The sequence below is a fragment of the Balaenoptera physalus genome (genome assembly GCF_965194825.1).
Source record: "Balaenoptera physalus genome assembly, chromosome: 6".
In the NCBI taxonomy this organism is placed as follows: Eukaryota; Metazoa; Chordata; class Mammalia; order Artiodactyla; family Balaenopteridae; genus Balaenoptera; species Balaenoptera physalus.
Window position 1 is genome coordinate 20,972,427 of NC_138885.1, and position 16,640 is coordinate 20,989,066.

General features: G+C 43.8%; 1 protein-coding gene across 4 annotated transcripts in view; it reads left to right on the forward strand.

Moving 5' to 3' along the window:
• The window catches only part of RAB3GAP1 (RAB3 GTPase activating protein catalytic subunit 1), a 157,592-nt gene that overhangs the window by 112,309 nt on the left and 28,643 nt on the right, over window positions 1-16,640 (forward strand). For 2 of the 4 annotated variants that reach the window (XM_082465821.1, XM_082465820.1), the window contains exons 20-23: window positions 1,322-1,418; window positions 1,516-1,619; window positions 1,769-1,884; window positions 3,396-3,498. In XM_082465821.1, coding sequence (XP_082321947.1) covers window positions 1,322-1,418; window positions 1,516-1,619; window positions 1,769-1,884; window positions 3,396-3,498 — 420 coding nt within the window. Of the gene's footprint in view, window positions 1-1,321; window positions 1,419-1,515; window positions 1,620-1,768; window positions 1,885-3,395; window positions 3,499-6,010; window positions 6,032-6,869; window positions 8,631-16,640 lie in introns of those variants that run through there. The other 2 variants (XM_082465819.1, XM_082465822.1) reach the window with 2 other exon arrangements.

Genomic DNA, 16,640 nt, shown 5'->3' on the forward strand with positions numbered 1-16,640 from the left:
AAACATGTGGTCTTGCATCATCCTCATGGAAGATTATGCATTTACTGTTGACTAATTCTGGATGCTTTTCATCGAGTGCTGCTTTCAGTTGGTCTGATTGGGAGCAGTACTTGTTGGGATTAATCATTTGGTTTTCTGGAAGGAGCTCATAATAGAGGACTCCCTTCCAGTCCCACCATATACACAACATCACCTTCTTTGCATGAAGACCAGCCTTTATTGTGGTTGGTGGTGGTTCATTTCACTTGCCCCACGATCTCTTCCATTCCACATTGTTGTATTGTTTCATTGCCTATCACAGTCTGTTTTAAAAATGGAACATTTGGGACTTCCCTGGTGGTGCAGTGGTTAAGAATCTGCCTGCCAATGCAGGGGACACAGGTTTGAGCCCTGGTCTGGGAAGATCCCACATGCCACGGAGCAACCAAGCCCTTGTGCCACGACTACTGAGCCTGCGCTTGAGCCCACAAGCCACAACTACTGAGCCCATGTGCCACAACTACTGAAGCCCACACACCTAGAGCCCGTGCACTGCAACAAAGAGTAGCTCCCGCTCGCCACAACTAGAGAAAGCCCATGTGCAGCAACGAAGACCCAATGCAGCCATAAATAAATAAAAACAAATAATAAATAAAAAATAAAATAAACAAACAAAAAAAACCCGGAACGTTTTCATTACGTTTAAGTAGAGAATTGCATGCAGAAATATGGTCAAGGTTTTGTTCGCTTAACTTACGTGGAACCCAAACATCACATAACCAAGCTGGTGCAAATTTTCAATGCTCAATTTGGATGTTTTGAGTATGTCATCTATCTCCCGCGTGGTATAACGTTGATTGTTCTCAGTGTCTCAGTTTGATCCCTACCAACTTCAACTGGTCTTCCTGACCGTGGAGCATCATCCAGCGAGAAATCTCCAGCACGAAACTTCGCAAACCACTTTTGACATGTTTGATCAGTCACAGCACTTTCTCCATACACTGCACAAATCTTTTTTTTGCATTTCAGTTGCGTTTTTACCTTTCTTGAAATAATAAAGCATAATATGCTGAAAATGTTGCTTTTTTTTTCCATCTTCAATATTAAAATGGCTACACAAAAATTCACCAATTTTGCTAAGTCTTTTTTTAAATGCATACTGATATGACAGCTGTCACATACAGTCTAACAAAATTGTTTCGAATGAAGTTAAAGGCAACTAAGTGCTGCTAGAGCCATCTCACGGAAAAAAGTGAACAAACCTTTTGGCCAACCCAATAAATGGCTGCTTTATTCTTTGACAACTGCATTGATCACTTATCTAACTTCGTGTCTCCTTCAGGTGCTGCACTATCTGGCAGTACAGAAACCTGCAGACCTTGCTAGGCACCTGTTACCTTGTGTAATTCATGCAGCCATACTCAAGGTAAAGGAAGAAGGTAAATGTCTTATTTGATTAGTCATTAGTTCATTTCCAAAATAAAAGTAGATTTTGCCTAACTTATCTAATGATGGCTTTGATCTTTTTAAAAATAGAAAGTCTGGAAAACATTTCTTCAGTTAAGAAGATTATAAAGCAAATAATATCTCATTCCAGTAAAGTTTTGCACTTCCCCAATCCAGAAGACAAGAAATTGGAAGTAAGTCTCATCTTTCCAAGTGTTCTCCCCAGGTGGCAATAATTATTTTAAAGATACATTTTTAAAAGGCTTTGCTTTTTTTTTTTTTTTTTTTTTTTTTTTTTTTTTGCTGTCTTCCAATGTATGTCTCTCCCCTTTTGCACTGTTAGGAAATCATCCATCAAATTACGAATGTAGAGGCTATAATTGCTAGAGCCCGCTCACTGAAAGCCAAGTTTGGAACTGAGAAATGTGAACAAGAGGAGGAAAAGGAAGATCTTGAAAGGTAATTGCTATCTGATTAACTCATTTTTATCTGCAATAGGAAAAGCCACCACTCTCTTCAGAAAATTTTTGTAAAATACTGAGATTCTTTTGTAGTGTTCCTCTATTTTTTGTAACAAGCAAGAGACAGAGAAATATTTGTTTATCATAGGATTTGACCTCTCCTGTATCTCTGAGTATTTGCCACGTGTTTCCATTCCTCCCACTTTTAGAACGAAGGCTTCCAGGTCTCTCTTTCTAGGAGTGTCCTTGTTTGCTCTTGGCGTAGTTGCCTGTGGAGGAACTGGCTGTTCACTCTTTGTTACTTGCAGGGCCCCAGAGCTTTGCTTTCCACTCTCACTGTCCCTTAACTACAGGCAGAGGTGTTCTGAAACTATTTCTGCTGAATATTCCTAGTTTTTACACAAGATTTACTAAAGAGTTACTAAATCTTCTAAACAAGATTTGTGATAGCAAATGTGCATATCCTCTGTGCTTTGTGAATATGTTTTGAAAGAGTGACCAGATGGCCTCTCCATGATGAGGCAAATGATTGGGTCAGTCTTTTCCTCCTTCCAAGATTTGGACCATTTCGAAGGGAGCCTGTCAGTGTGGGTCCCTGTCCTTTTTTGCCTGTGGTACTTGAAAGGACGATGTTGTTTCAATAGGTGATAAAGTGTTTCCAAATTAGCTACTTGAGCAGCTTGAATTTGTTATAACTAAAATTTTCATCAGTCTTTCCATGAGAAATGGCATTATTGATGCTAAATAATTAATATTATATGACAAGGCATTTGCTATAGCTTTTAACAAGTTCTTGTTTGAATATCATATCTTTTGTTGAAATTTTCGCCCAGCCTTCTTTGCCCTTGAAAATTCCTTCCTCTTAAATGAGAAGAATATGCTCTAATCACAGGAATTGTTTCTAGAATAGCAGTATGAGTTAGTGAGCAGGTGGTGCAGAGTTGGTGGCTCTGTGCCTTCGACTCTCTTAGCTCCACCATACGTGTCTGTGATATACTTGGAAGTAGAGTGTTTCCAGCACATAATGGCACAGTTTACAATTGAGACTTTGCCCAGCAAAACATATATTTTAAGCGCATGCACACATACACACACACTCACACTCACACTCATACACCTTAAAAGAACAAAAATGAGAAATAAGGACCATTGCTTTGCTGTATAAATTAAACGTGGTTTTTGTTGTTAAAAACATTAAGAAAAATCTTTTATTTAGTGTAGCATCTTCTATAGTCTGAAAGAAATAGACTGAATATTTTTTCTTACACTTTGACAGAGATGGGCTTTTAAAAAAATTTACAGAAACAGTTGAAAGGCAGTAAGATTGTCATTTGAGTCGATTTTAATTCCAAATGTCGATCTGTCCTGTTAAAAAATTTCCACTCCAGCCTTGGTGTAGGGTTCGCCAGTATCATTTTGACGGTTTGTCCCCGAAATGAATCAGGGAGGATTGACCCAGTGTGAACTGAGCAGCTCGTTATCTATCCTTTCATTACCTCTCTCTTCCAGGTTTGTGAGTTGCCTTTTGGAGCAACCTGAGGTGTTAGTTGTCGGTGCAGGAAGAGGACACGCTGGCAGGATCATTCACAAGCTGTTTGTGAACGCTCAGAGGGTATGTGAGATTCCTTATTGACTGTGTCATGATCTCTCCAGGCCTCTGCTTAGTAAGGTACTGTTTTGATTCCCACACATGTCCGATTCTACAGCTGCTAATAACAGCATTGGATTCGAACACTGAAGAAATGACTCTCAACAGTAACTTTTTAGTCTTTGAAATCCATCTGCTTTCTTACATGTTTAAATAAAATGATAAGTTTATTTTAGTACCTAAATTTCAGAAGTTAAAATGGCCTGAAATTCCTTGTTAACGAACCTGATAGGGACTTGTTTAGCAATGGCCAGTGCTGTGCTGTGGAAAAAATGTTTACTACTTTCAAATTAGAGTTTAGTTTTACCAGTTTTAAACTCCATGTACTGCAATGGATTCACAACTTAGCTTGGAGTTAGTAAATCTAACTATTCTTATAATGGTGAAGAGATCTAACTTCAGAGGGTTCCTAAGAAGGAAGAGCAAGATTCAGATTTTTAGGACTATGGAAAACAGTCTTCAGCACAGAAAGAAAGCTCAGTTTCAGAACTTTCCTTTGTCATTACCTCTACTGATAAAAGTTTTAAAAATCGTATAGTACCTCTGACATTCTAAAACTGTTAAGATTTGGATTTTTATGAGGATGGTATTAGTTATACTCTGGGTTGATTCTCTCTGTACTGATCTTGTTTACTGGTTAAGAGGCGCTGGTATTCCGTAGGTGATTCTCACATCAGGACTCATTAATATTAAAGATTCTGATAAAAGTATTTTGAAGTGTACTAAATACAGGGTGCCCCTTATGTAGCACTGTGATGACACTAGAATGGCCCAGTTTTGAAGGTATAATTCTCACAGTCAAATGAGAAAAAGAATTTTCATGGGTTTACACATGGAATAAAAACTTCATAGTCTCCTTTGAGTCGGTCTGGAGTGCATCGAATATATGAATTTGAATTTGAATATATTGAATTTGAATATATTCAAAATTATAGCCAAATATACTGATAGGAATTTTAGCAAGAATTAAAACCTGAGATTATTTATGGGTGGCCCCCTAAATTTAAGGATTTCAAGTTAAAAACCAAGTATTTCCTTATAAATTAAAGTTCTAGAAAACAATAGATGCTTACTTTGATTTATTTTGTTTTTCTCTCTGGCATGAAACCAGAACCAAGTCTGTTTTCACATCCTATGATATATTTGCCAGTTTACTAGCCAGCGCTTATAAGCACATTTCCTTGTTAACACCAATATGAATTTTCCTCATACTGCAAAAATTCTTTCCTCATTTTTTAAAACCTGTGTGTTAAGAGGATTTAAAATCTGAAGTATTTATAAAATATTTTTAATGCTGAGAGTAGAACACTATCATTGTTCTAAATACGTAAGCAAAATTATTTTCCCCAATATGGAAATAACCTTTTTCCCTGAGACTGTAAGTAAAGTCTTACTGTAAAAATTTGGATAATACAGATAATTATAATGAAAAATTAATGACACTGAAAAATGAATCACATTAATCTCACTACCCACTGGTGATCACTGTCAACATTTAACATCTAGTGTATACAAATATATGTAAATTTTACAAAATAGGATTATGTTACATAGTTTACTTTGTTCTTATTTTCCACTTAATGTAATTATCTTTCTAGATTAGTAAATATAAGGGTGTATCATCTTTTCACTGGGCTCATTGTATAGCTAATCCTCTTTAATGGATACTGAAATTGTACATTCATACCACATTATATAATTTTAAAATATTTTAAACTTTCAAACCTTGAAGTGAATGTTTTTAGGGAATTGGCAGACTGTAATCCATATAACAGGCACCTGGTTGGTACATTTTTAAACTCACCTCTTAAATATCTGGCTAATTAATAGAAACCATTCAAATTTATTCATGTAATTTTTCATAATTAACTGATACTTTATATCAATTCTACTATTAAATCAAGATTTTAACTTTTTTAAAGTTATAAAATTTCACTGAAAATATTTTATAGCCTACAGTAATTTTACATATTTAGAACTTTTCCTTAAAATCATACATTTTAATAAACTTTCATCATGATTGTATGTGTCAGTGGTATATCCATATTTAAATGGAATTCAGCAAACAGACCACTGATTGGATTTTGCCTTAGTCTTTCTAAATTGAATAAGTCAGACATCTAGTCTTAAATTCATTGGGTTATCTGTTTTTCAAGACATGAGTACTTTTTTTAGTATCTTAATCTTCGGTAAAAGAGCTAGATTTTTGCTGAATCATTTCCCCATTAAGTGACACTCTGTACGTTGCCTCTTGAACCAGCAGATGCATGAGTAGTGAGATTTGTCTGCTCAGTTGGACGGCTAGGTGTGTCGTATGTGGTGTATTTTTGTCTTGATATTCTTTTGATAGGATCATGTTCCTTAATGTAGTGCATGCTGTCTCTGAAATAATCTTGAAATCTCTTGTCTAGCTCTTTTTAAACCATCTTGCTTGTTTCCCTTTCATCACTGTTTTCTTTTCTCACCCTTTCTCAAGCTGACTGAATCTTCTGATGAGGTAACAAAATAGCCTTTGTCCCTCACAGTTCCTTGTTCCTTCCCATCCCTCTAACTTCATAAGGTCATTAAGACTAACCAACCACCTCTTTAACAGTCTGGGTTTGGCATACCTTTCTTGCTGGTGTTTAGCATAACATGATTTCATATTTCCATTGCCAAAACAATTATTTTTTTCCAAATTGATGGTATTGTGAAAGAAACATAGTGATCAGAGTTAAAATGAAAGTTCTAGTTGAATATGTATTTTATGCAATTTTAATGAAAAAATAGATGCCTTTAATATTGAGAACTTCTCTTTTGTGGCCACTGCTACATTTCAAGGACCTCTGTCACTTCCGCATTACATTAGTCACCCACCCAGCAAACAAAACCAGTGTCCTCAGTTTTAATTTGACAAATGAACCTTAAAAAGAATTGAAAGAATCGATAAAAAATCATCTTTCCAGACTCTGGAGAGCAGTTCCTTACTGGACTGAGGATATCAGACTTGGACTTGGGTCATTGCTAGAAGAAGTGTATAGAAACCAGAGCAGCTCCATTGTCCCTCTTCATCAGATGCCTGAATATGGCCCTCACTTTCCAAAGCAGATTGCCTGGCAGTCATTATCTTCTGTCTGTGTCACCAGTTTATTTGTAATCTCTGGCTGCTCATGCAGTGTTTCAAGCTTCTTGCATTTTCTGTGTTGTGATTTTTGAGCAATCATAACATAACTGACTGCATTACTGAGTAATGTAGAACATTTTTATGTATTTATCATGCTTATTCATCTGTCCTTCAAAATGATCTGAGTTTAGCGTTCGGCCTGCTCTTGAACTAGCATGTGATTCTCTTCAAGGCTGCAGCCATGGCTCCGCCGGAGGAGGATCTGAAGAGGATGGTCCCCCCAGAAGAGAGGAGGCAGAACCTGGCGGCAGACTTCCCTCCCGCTGCGGGCCGGGAGCTCATTTTGCGCACGACCGTGCCCCGCCCCGCTCCCTACTCCCGGGCTCTGCCTCAGCGCGTGTACAGTGTCCTCACCAAAGAGGATTTCAGGCTTGCAGGTGCCTTTTCGTCAGACACCTCCTTCTTCTAACCCTTCTAGAGCTCCCTCATTTGTGGCTTCACAGACAGTGCTCGCCTCTTCTGTGGGAAGGAGGTTGTGCCAGTCAGAACCTGAGAGGCCATGGAGAGGACCTGTCCAGTTTGGTGATCAAGAATCAATCATACCAGCATCTGAGAGACTCTCCACTGGGCTCTCTGGGGTCTTGTGGGGGCAGAGGAATGGGCTTCAGCTATTGAAAGATTTCTTCCCCAAAGAGACGGCCCTTGTTGTTTGGGGGATGGGGGGAGACCAAAACAACAGCAGGAGTTCTGTGTACTCCCTCCAGCAGGATTGTGTTCATTTCTTCTTTTCCGTGACTATCCCTTAGGCTATTGCCCTGCATTCATAGTCTCTGTAAACACTTATTATATTTATTAGTATCAAGTATGCACAGTAGAGTACCAGTTAACTCAGATTTCTGGATATTTTGGTGGTAGCTTCTACTCCCAGAATCTATTTTTAAAATACTAAATAACATTCTGTTCATTCAATCACCTGGTGGCCATCTTTACTGTACTAATTGACTTTTGATGAGCATTTTGAATATTCTAGGAGAAAGCCTGGAATTTCACATAGTCTATGTGTCTTTCCATGTAACTGTGACTTAAGTGTATTCCTTCCGATTAAAAAACTATATATTAAATGTCCCTGCAAATTAGTTTTATATCTCTTGTAAGGTTTGTTTCTCTGACTTGTTTTGTCTTTGGTTGCTCTGGAAGATATCACCCAGCAGATCGTTGTTCCCTCTCTTGCTGTACAGCATGCATTCCTTTTTTTGTGGTTGCTTGCAGTATTTAATGAAGCAGAGAGGAGCACACGCTAAAAATATAGCCTCTGAACACAGAGATTATCGTGCAGTTAGTATAATTTGGCATATGTGCTAATGTAATGAATAGAAGATTACTTCAGTGAACTGTTTTGCTTTTGTATTATAGTTAAAATGAAAATAATCGATGGGGAATGTGTAGCACCCAGCATAAGGATAACAACAACATATTTCTAGTTATGTGACGATCAAGATTTATCAAGTCTGTGTTGCTATATGGCCTCTGTTCGGTAATCTTAAATCTATCTTTAGGCCTAAAATTCCCACTTTAATCCAAAGTGAAAAATGATTATACTGAAGCATAGACCTTGCCTATGTAACTTTAAAGAATTAATAGAGCTCTGTAAACCCTGTTATATTATTTTCATTAAAAAAATGTAAATGTGTGTGTACATATATGTATATATATGCATATATATATATGTATGTATGTATGAAGTGTAGGAGGCTTTTGCTGATTACCTCCTGGCCTTCACGGCGCTCTTCTCTGAGATGCTGGGTTTGACCGCTGCTGGCAAACCACGCAGTGTGGCCCAAGGACTGAGCGCAGAACCAAGGAGAAACGTACCTTTCAAGGACAGCGTTTGTCTGCTTTCTAATGAGGAAGTTAATAACAAAAAAACATTTTTCAAAGAGAGGTTGGACTTTAAAAAGGCGTTGTGAATCTAATAAAAGGGAAGGTGTTGCTTTCTCTGGCTAATTTTCTCTTCTTTTCTCCCCTCCAGTGGGCATTTTGTTCTTATTTCAGTTAGTTGTATGCTGTCTCAGATTTTCCTAAATATTTGCAGCCTGCTGAGTCTTGCAGGGATCTCAAGAACACTTTGTGCCTTTTTTAATGACATTATCCCATTTTACTTTTATTATAGTTACGTGTTTGTTGATTTTAAGATATTTTTAAGTACCTACTTCGTATCAGGTACTGTACTAGGCAATGAAGGTGAAACAGAAACTGAACAGACTCCCTCCTTTCAGTGACCTTCCCATCAGGTAGGGAAGACTGAGGTGACATGGCTATAAAATGGAGAGTGCAGTCAACTCGACGGTATGAACTGGAGGTCCAGTGTTTATTTAGTAATTCGTTCATTCATTCGTTGGTAGTGGAGACTAATACATGCAGTAATAGTGAATATAGGACTTCCCTGGTTGCGCAGTGGTTAAGAAGCCGCCTGCCAACGCAGGGGACACGGGTTTGAGCCCTGGTCCGGGAAGATCCCACATGATGCGGAGCAACTAAGCCTGTGCACCACATCTACTGAGCCCTCGTGCCACAACTACTGAGCCCGCGTGCCTAGAGCCTGTGCTCTGCAGCAAAGAGAAGCCACCGCAATGAGAAGCCCGTGCACCACAACAAAGTAGCCCCCGCTCGCTGCAGCTAGAGAAAGCCCGCGGGCAGCAATGAAGACCCAACGCGGCCAAAAATAAACAAATTTATGTTTTAAAAAATAGTGAATATGAGGGGTTATGGGAGAGGTTTTTCAGTCAGGCTTTAGGGATCAGGGAAATCTTTCTAGAGGAGATGATTTCTAGATTGAGAGCAGGAGGTAAGTAGGAGCTGAGGTGGGAAGTATGGAAAATTGCTTGCGAAGAAGAACTACAGTTATTTCCCCATCCCTGTACACTTGCCCTAATTTATTGTGATTGTGCCACTGCTCCCATGAAGTGGAGTTTATTTTTCCAGCCCTTCAATCTGGACTTAGCCGTGTCTTTCTTAGGTCAATGGGTGTGTTAGCAAGCGTGACACAGGCAGAGACTTGAAAAGTATTTGCACGTTGAGGCTTGCCTTCTCTTCCTCCTGGGAACCGTGAGACATGCAAAGAAGCCTGCAGAAGGAAGAGAGAGTTGGGGTGGTTTGTTATGCTGCAAAAACGAACTGATACAGGAGGGCGTAGGAAGATTGTTATGGCTAGAGAACACAGAACGTGCAAAAAACTCAGGAGCAAAGGAAAATGTATCTTTGGAGAATAGCCAGCATTTCAGTTTGGCTGGGTGAGGTACCCAGAGTAGAAAGAGGCAAGACGTGACGATGGTGAGGTCACTGAGGTGAGATGAGGAAGTTGTGGGTAAACCACGGCAAGAAGTTTGGGCTGTGTCTTCGGGGCACTGGTGAGTTTGAAGCAAGGGAGAGACGTGGTGGGTTTTAGACCACACTAAATGGATTGGAGAGGCTAAGGAAGTATTTACACGTCCTAGATCTGGTACTAAATTGGAAAGTAGCAATTATATCGTCAGTGGTTTTTCCCCCTCCTCTGTGCTTTGTAACATGTTGCAGAGAGCCTGACAGGTGCCTGTGGAACCAACAGGAAGTGTCCTCACATGAGCCCTCCCGCTTTATGTGTCCCTATACCACCATAGGAATCCAGATTTTTCTTCAGGATGGGATTTTTAAAACTCTCTAAGCATTTATTTTTATATTCCATTCATTAGTTCAGCAGACGTTTATTGAACGCCAGCTATGTGCCAGGTACTGTCCTAGGCGATGGGGATACAGCAGTGAACAGGACAGATAAAAGGCCCTCATGGCATTTACATCAAGGGATAAGTATGATCAAATTACCTGAGTAGGGGGAGAGTGGTGGTTTATGGAAAGGTGATAAAGGAAGGCCTGTGAGGCAGTGACATTGAGCAGAGACCTGAATGAAGTGAGGGAGCCGGCCTTGTGGGCGCCTGGGAGATGACCCCAGACGGGATAGAAAAAGGCAGAGGTATGAGTAAACGTGGTATGTCAGAGGCACCGAGCAAAGGCCAGAGTGGCCAGGGAGTAGAGTAGGGGAGGGAAAAGGGTGAAGAAAAGAAAGTTGGGCAAACGTGCAAAGACCAGATCACACTAAACATTAGGAGTTGGGATTTGTTTTCTTGATTGAAAGGGAAAGCCAGTGGAGAATCTTGAAGGGGGGGTGGGGCATGGTGTCATGATCTGACATTTGGAAACTCTTCACTCTGGCTGCTGTGTGGAGAATACACTGCAGAAGCAGGGGTGCAAGTAGTGAAACTAGTAGCAGTGTTGATGGTTTGCACTGGAGTGGTAGCAGCGGAGGGGGTAAAAGGTGACGAGATTTGGTACACGTTTTGAAAGCAGAATGCACAGGATATGCTGACGGAATTACTGAGGGTATGAGAAAGAGTCAAGGGTGAGTTGGAAGTTTGGGGCCTGAGTGAGTGAGTGAGTGACGCTGTCACATACTGAGACGGGGAAGGCTGAGGGAAGAGCAGGTTTGCGGGGAGGATGTGAATAGAGATTTGGAGTTAGGATATGCTAACTTTGAGCTAACAATTAGATCCACCTGGGGTAGCCAGCGTCTGAGATGGCCGCAGTGGCTCCCCACCTCCTCCCTCCTGGTATTCACACCCTCGTGTAGTTTCCACCCCCCAAAAATTGTACCAGAGCTGGGCTTTGTGATGCACAGAACACGGAAAAAGTGTTGGTATGTCTCTCCCAAGATTAGGTTAGGAAAGACATTAGTCTCAGAGTGGCTTTCTCTCTCGGATCACTCACTCTGGGGGAAGTCGACTGCCAGGTCACAAACAACCATAGGGAGAGGCCCACATCCTGAGGAAGGGGGGCTCCTGCCAGAAGCCATGTGAGCTTGGAAGTGGATTCTCCCCAGTCTCAGAAGACTGCAGCCTCCTGAGGGACCTTGCACCAGAACTGCCAGGCTAAGCTGCTTGTGGTTTGCCGACCCTCAGAAACCGTGAGAATGTTTGTTATTTTAAGCTTCTGAATTTGGGGGCCATTTGTTATACAGCAATAGATAACTAATACAGTTAGAAGTGATTGTGTAAGTTTGGAGTTTAAGGAAAAGGTTAGCGCTTGTGCTATAAATTGGGAAATTTAGATACAGACAGTACTTAAGCCATAGGACAGTATGAGATCACTCAGAAGTGAACACAATGCAGAGAGATGGTCTGGGGATTGAACCAGATAACAGGAGGAGGACAGCCAGAGGACACGGAGAAGGAGTAACCACTGATGTAGAAGGAAAACCAGAAGTGTGATGTTCTAGAAGCCAAGAAAAAAAAAAAAATTGGAGGGAGTTGATCAGCTGGGTCAAATGCCATTGAGACACTGAGTAAGATGCAGCCTAAGCACTGACTGGTGTGTATCTGTGCTTGCAGAGTAACAAATGCAATCAGAGAGGTAATACAATTCTTACTGGGAAAGAACAGAGGTGACCACCGGGAGGGGAAGATTCGTGTCCCCTCCAACCGGTGGGTGCACTTAACACTTCCTCCCTAAACCAGATGGGGTTTTGGTTGCTGTGTACTCTTCCTTGCCAGGAATTGGAGGACGGGGTAGGGGCAGGAGGGTGGGATGAGGAAGAGGGCGAGAGCACGAAGCCAGTTTAGTCTGTTTCAAGCCATCTGTAACCCGCTCTTGCTGCCTGCGCCTTTCTTCTGGGCATGCAGGGTAATGGATAGGACTTGGCATTCAGCAAACAGTGAATGAATGAATGCATCTCAGTGGCAAAACTGTTGTGTTTGAATCTTCTCAACTCGATTTCTTTGTCACTGGGCACCATAAAACCAGAGTATCGCAGGATATTAGCTCCTGAAAGCCAAAGGCTGCTGCCAGCATTTCTCTAGCTCTGAGAAATGGAGCTTGGCATCAGCCTGTGAAAGTGGGCTGGCCTAATTCTTGAAATACAAAATAAAGCTAGTTCATATTAACACAACTTCTTTGCCAGCAGTTTTTCCCCTGGGAGCTTGTGATGTCTGACTGGTGGTCGTGGATAAATTCCCCAATGAAGGCTTGCCTACTGCAGGGATCAACCCGGGCTGAGCTTACCTGCCAAGGAAGGCAGCCGGACCGAAGGCCCCTACTTGGCCCCTACCTGGAGAGGACAGGAATGTAGCTCAGTCTCGGATTGGGTCTCTGGGGACGTGCCCCTCTCGTCCCCTCCCCGAGGCCAACCTCGGCAGTTCCTGGCGGAGATCTTAATGTCGACTCAGAGGCACGTTTCCCTCTGCGGCTTTCCAGCTGAGTGAGCCTCTCAAAGGAAGGTACATATCTGCCCTATCAGGTTGGAAAAAAAAAAGCTCGATTTTTTTTTTCATGCAAAACCATGATAGAATGTTTATTTTTTGTTTAAGTTTGCAGGTTTGTCTCCATCTTTGTCCCAGAATAAGGTAGACGAATGGCCTGTGAGGGAGCCCCGTGCAGGCTGGGCCGGCTGGTGCTGCAGATGCTGTTAGTTGGGTTCAAAGCTGGTGAGTTGACCGTCTGTAGTACTGAGCAGGCCTGTGATAAAAAGTATTTCCCAGGAGAGGAAAAAGAGAATTCGCCACTGTATTAGTTTCCTAAGGCTGCGGTAACAAAGTGTCACAACCTGGGTGGCATAAAAATGGCAGAAATTTATTGTCTCACAGTTCTGGAGGCTCCAAGTTGGCAATCAAGGTGTTGGCAGGACGGTGCTCCCCCTGAAGTGTGTAGGGAAGGAGCCTGCCTTGCCCGTTTCTAGCTGCCGGTGGTTGCTGGCGTCCTTGTTCCTTGGCTCCCAGCTGCAGCGCTTCTGTCTCTGCCTCTGTCATCACATGGCAGTGTCCCTCCACCCCACCGTGAGTCTGGTTTTTTTGACACCAGCCATCATGCTCCAGTATGACCTCATCTGAACTAGTTACGTCTGCAGTGACCTTATTTCCAAACAAGGTCACGGTCTGAAGTACTGGAGTTAGGACTTCAACATATCTTACTTTTTTGGATGGGCGCTGGGGTCACAGTTCAACCCCTAAAAGCGTCGTTCAAAAGCCATCCAGATGGATGCGTGCCCCTCTAGTTGCTGGTAGGCCCTGGGCCTGATGGCAGAAGCACAGGCCTGGCCCAAGAGAGATCAAATCCCAGCTTTTATCAGCCCCAAGACGCCGAACCTCTTCCTCTGCAAGATGGGGTGTTACAAAAACCAAACAAGATAATATCTGAAAAGTGCCCAGCACGCTCCAGGCACTTAGCTGTACTAAGTGGCCCAGCTGTGGACAAATGACCGCTTAGCTGTTGGCTACAAACTCTGGTTTTCGCGTGAGGACACGTCCAGCAGCCGGTGTTCATAGAAATGACGCAACAAGAGAGGGACTTCGAAATCTCCTACCCTCTCATCAAACGAGTGGTTTTCTTTTGATTCCTTTCCCCCTCCTTGGCTCCCGGCTCCGTGGAGGAAGTTACAGTTACAGGCTGAGTAGACTTGATCGAGGCGGAGGGCTGGGGCAGGAACCTGGGAAGAGTCCTGGCTCGTTCCAGGCTGCAGGCTTATCTGCAGAGGCCCCCAGCCCCGATGCCGGTGTGGCCGGAGCAGAGAGGGAAGCGGCGGCCGGTTCAGCACCTCACCTGCCCCTCTGGGGAGTCTGGAGCTTGTTGAGTGAGAACAGAGAAGCTCTGGAAGGTTTTCAGTGGAGGAACAGAGGTGGGAGATGAGACTCACCCGTCAGGAACTAGAGTGGTCGCCATGGTGATGCCCGCACGAGATAGCAGTGGCCTTGACCACGACAGTGGTGAGGGGGTGAGAGATTCAGCAAGCGACGCTGGCAGGACCTGGAGAAGCCCGGGCGGTGGGCAGTGAAAGCCGGGGTGAGTCTGGACGCCCTGCTCTGACCCCTGAGGGGCAGCGGTTCGTAACCAGCCACCTGCCGGTACGACAGCCTCCAGCGAGGGTACCCGGCTGGGCGCTCCAGTGCGACCTGCACCCTGTCTGTCACCTGACACAGGATGGGCTGCAGTCTCGCGAGGGAGCCGCAGTCTTACCGCTGGCTGATGACGGGGGAGGGAGTGTGCACTGCGCGACTTACCTTTCCTTGCGCGGCCTCCGCTACAAACGCTTGTCAGGACACTGACCTGGGCTCCCTCCGTAGTCACATGACTAATCAGTGACGTGTCATGTGGATCAGAACTTTCCTTAAGTTCTTCAGCCATTTGACAGTTTGAGTAAATAATGACTTGTCAGTGCTATTTATTCACATTCCTCTTTCTCAGCCCTGTTTTTGGCCCAGAACACTCTTTATTTTTGTCCGTGTTACATAATGAGGGAACGGCATTCTTAGTAACCCACTGTCACTCCTGTGTTATCTTGCCTACATGAAAAAAGGAAATATTTTTAGAGTGTGAATTTCCCAAACGTCCTCTACTATTCTGGGGCTGAAGGCGTAACGTCATGGCGGGAGGGTGGCGTGGGGAGAGGGCCCGCTCGTCTCCTCTTTGGCCGGGGCTGACCCCTGGGCCTCAGGAGCTGGCTGGACCTCCTGCCTGCCTCATCCTGCCCCGGCCAAGTGGCGGAGGCTCCTCTCTGCCCAGGGTTTTACGTGTTCAGCAGCGGATTCAGGAGCCTAGGAATAATCTTAATTGATATTCTTCATCCCTATTGTTTCAGGATATTCAAAAGAGTGGTCGGGGGGGAGTGACCACAAGCAGTGAACCCCTCTTCTTAAGCACACAAGCGACAGGCTCATCCCGTGTGGGGGTGCCTGTCAAACCGGGGAGGCGCAAGTGCCTTGCGTAAGTTTGAAAGGCTCCTTCCTGGCTGGCCATCGGGAGGCTTCCCTGAAATGGGTGTGATGGGGCCAGTGAAGTCCCAACAGAATGGGCTCGGCTGAGCCAAAGAACGTCTATAAAAGCAAATCTGGGGGCTGCCCTGGGGGCGCAGTGGTTAAGAATCCGCCTGCCAATGCAGGGGACACAGGTTCCAGCCCTGGTCCGGGAAGATCCCACATGCCACGGAGCAACTAAGCCCGTGCGCCACGACTACTGAGCCTGCTGCTCTAGAGCCCGCGAGCCACAACTACTGAGCCCGTGTGCCACAACTACTGAAGCCTGCATGCCTAGAGCCCGTGCTCCGCAACAAGAGAAGCCACTGCAATGAGAAGCCTGCACACTGCAACGAAGAGTAGCCCCTGCTCGCCGCAACTAGAGAAGAGCCCACGTGTAGCAATGAAGACCCAACACAGCCAAAAAAAAAAAAAAATTGTCCAAAGAGCCTGGACGTTTCAGGTCTTGCCAATCTGGCTGGAGAGCCAGACATGTTTCCTGCCTATGTTTATGGGATTCCCCAACTGTGTCCTGGTTGAAAACCACTTCTGGAATATGGTGCACAACCACCTGTGGGGAAAGTTGACCCACCTCTAGGCTGGGAAGAGTCGAGATGGACCTCCCTGGGCTGTAATGGGAACAGTTCACCCAGCAAGTCCTGTGGGAGAGTCAGGGGACAGGGGACCCTCACCACTGAGGAGTCATCTGAAACCTTTGCAAATGGCCACATTGTACATGATCTTAGGGCAGATCATCTCCCACAGTTAAATAAGCTACTCCAGAGTTTCTCAAACATGAACAATGTACGGTGCCTCTTAAAGGACCAGCTTCTTGCAGACCCTGGCATTTGCCTTTGGCTCACTTAGCTGCACTGTGATAGTAATCTCAGCAGGGGACATAGGCACCCCAATCTTCAGAGGAGCCAGAATAGCTGGTAGTCGTCGCTCAGATCATCACTGAAATGAAAAAACACCTTTAAAAGGATCAGAGAGCTCAAAGACCCCAGAGACTACATTCTCGGACCCTGTGGTGGGAGAAAGGCCTGTGCAACCTGTGGGATGTGGCAGAGAGCCGCTTCCAGGTGGAAACACAGCACATTAGCTTAATTCTCACAGTCCTATGAAAAATGAGCAACACCTAGCTGAAACTACACATCCTCTCCAAGGGTTTACTGCACACAAGATGTTCCTGG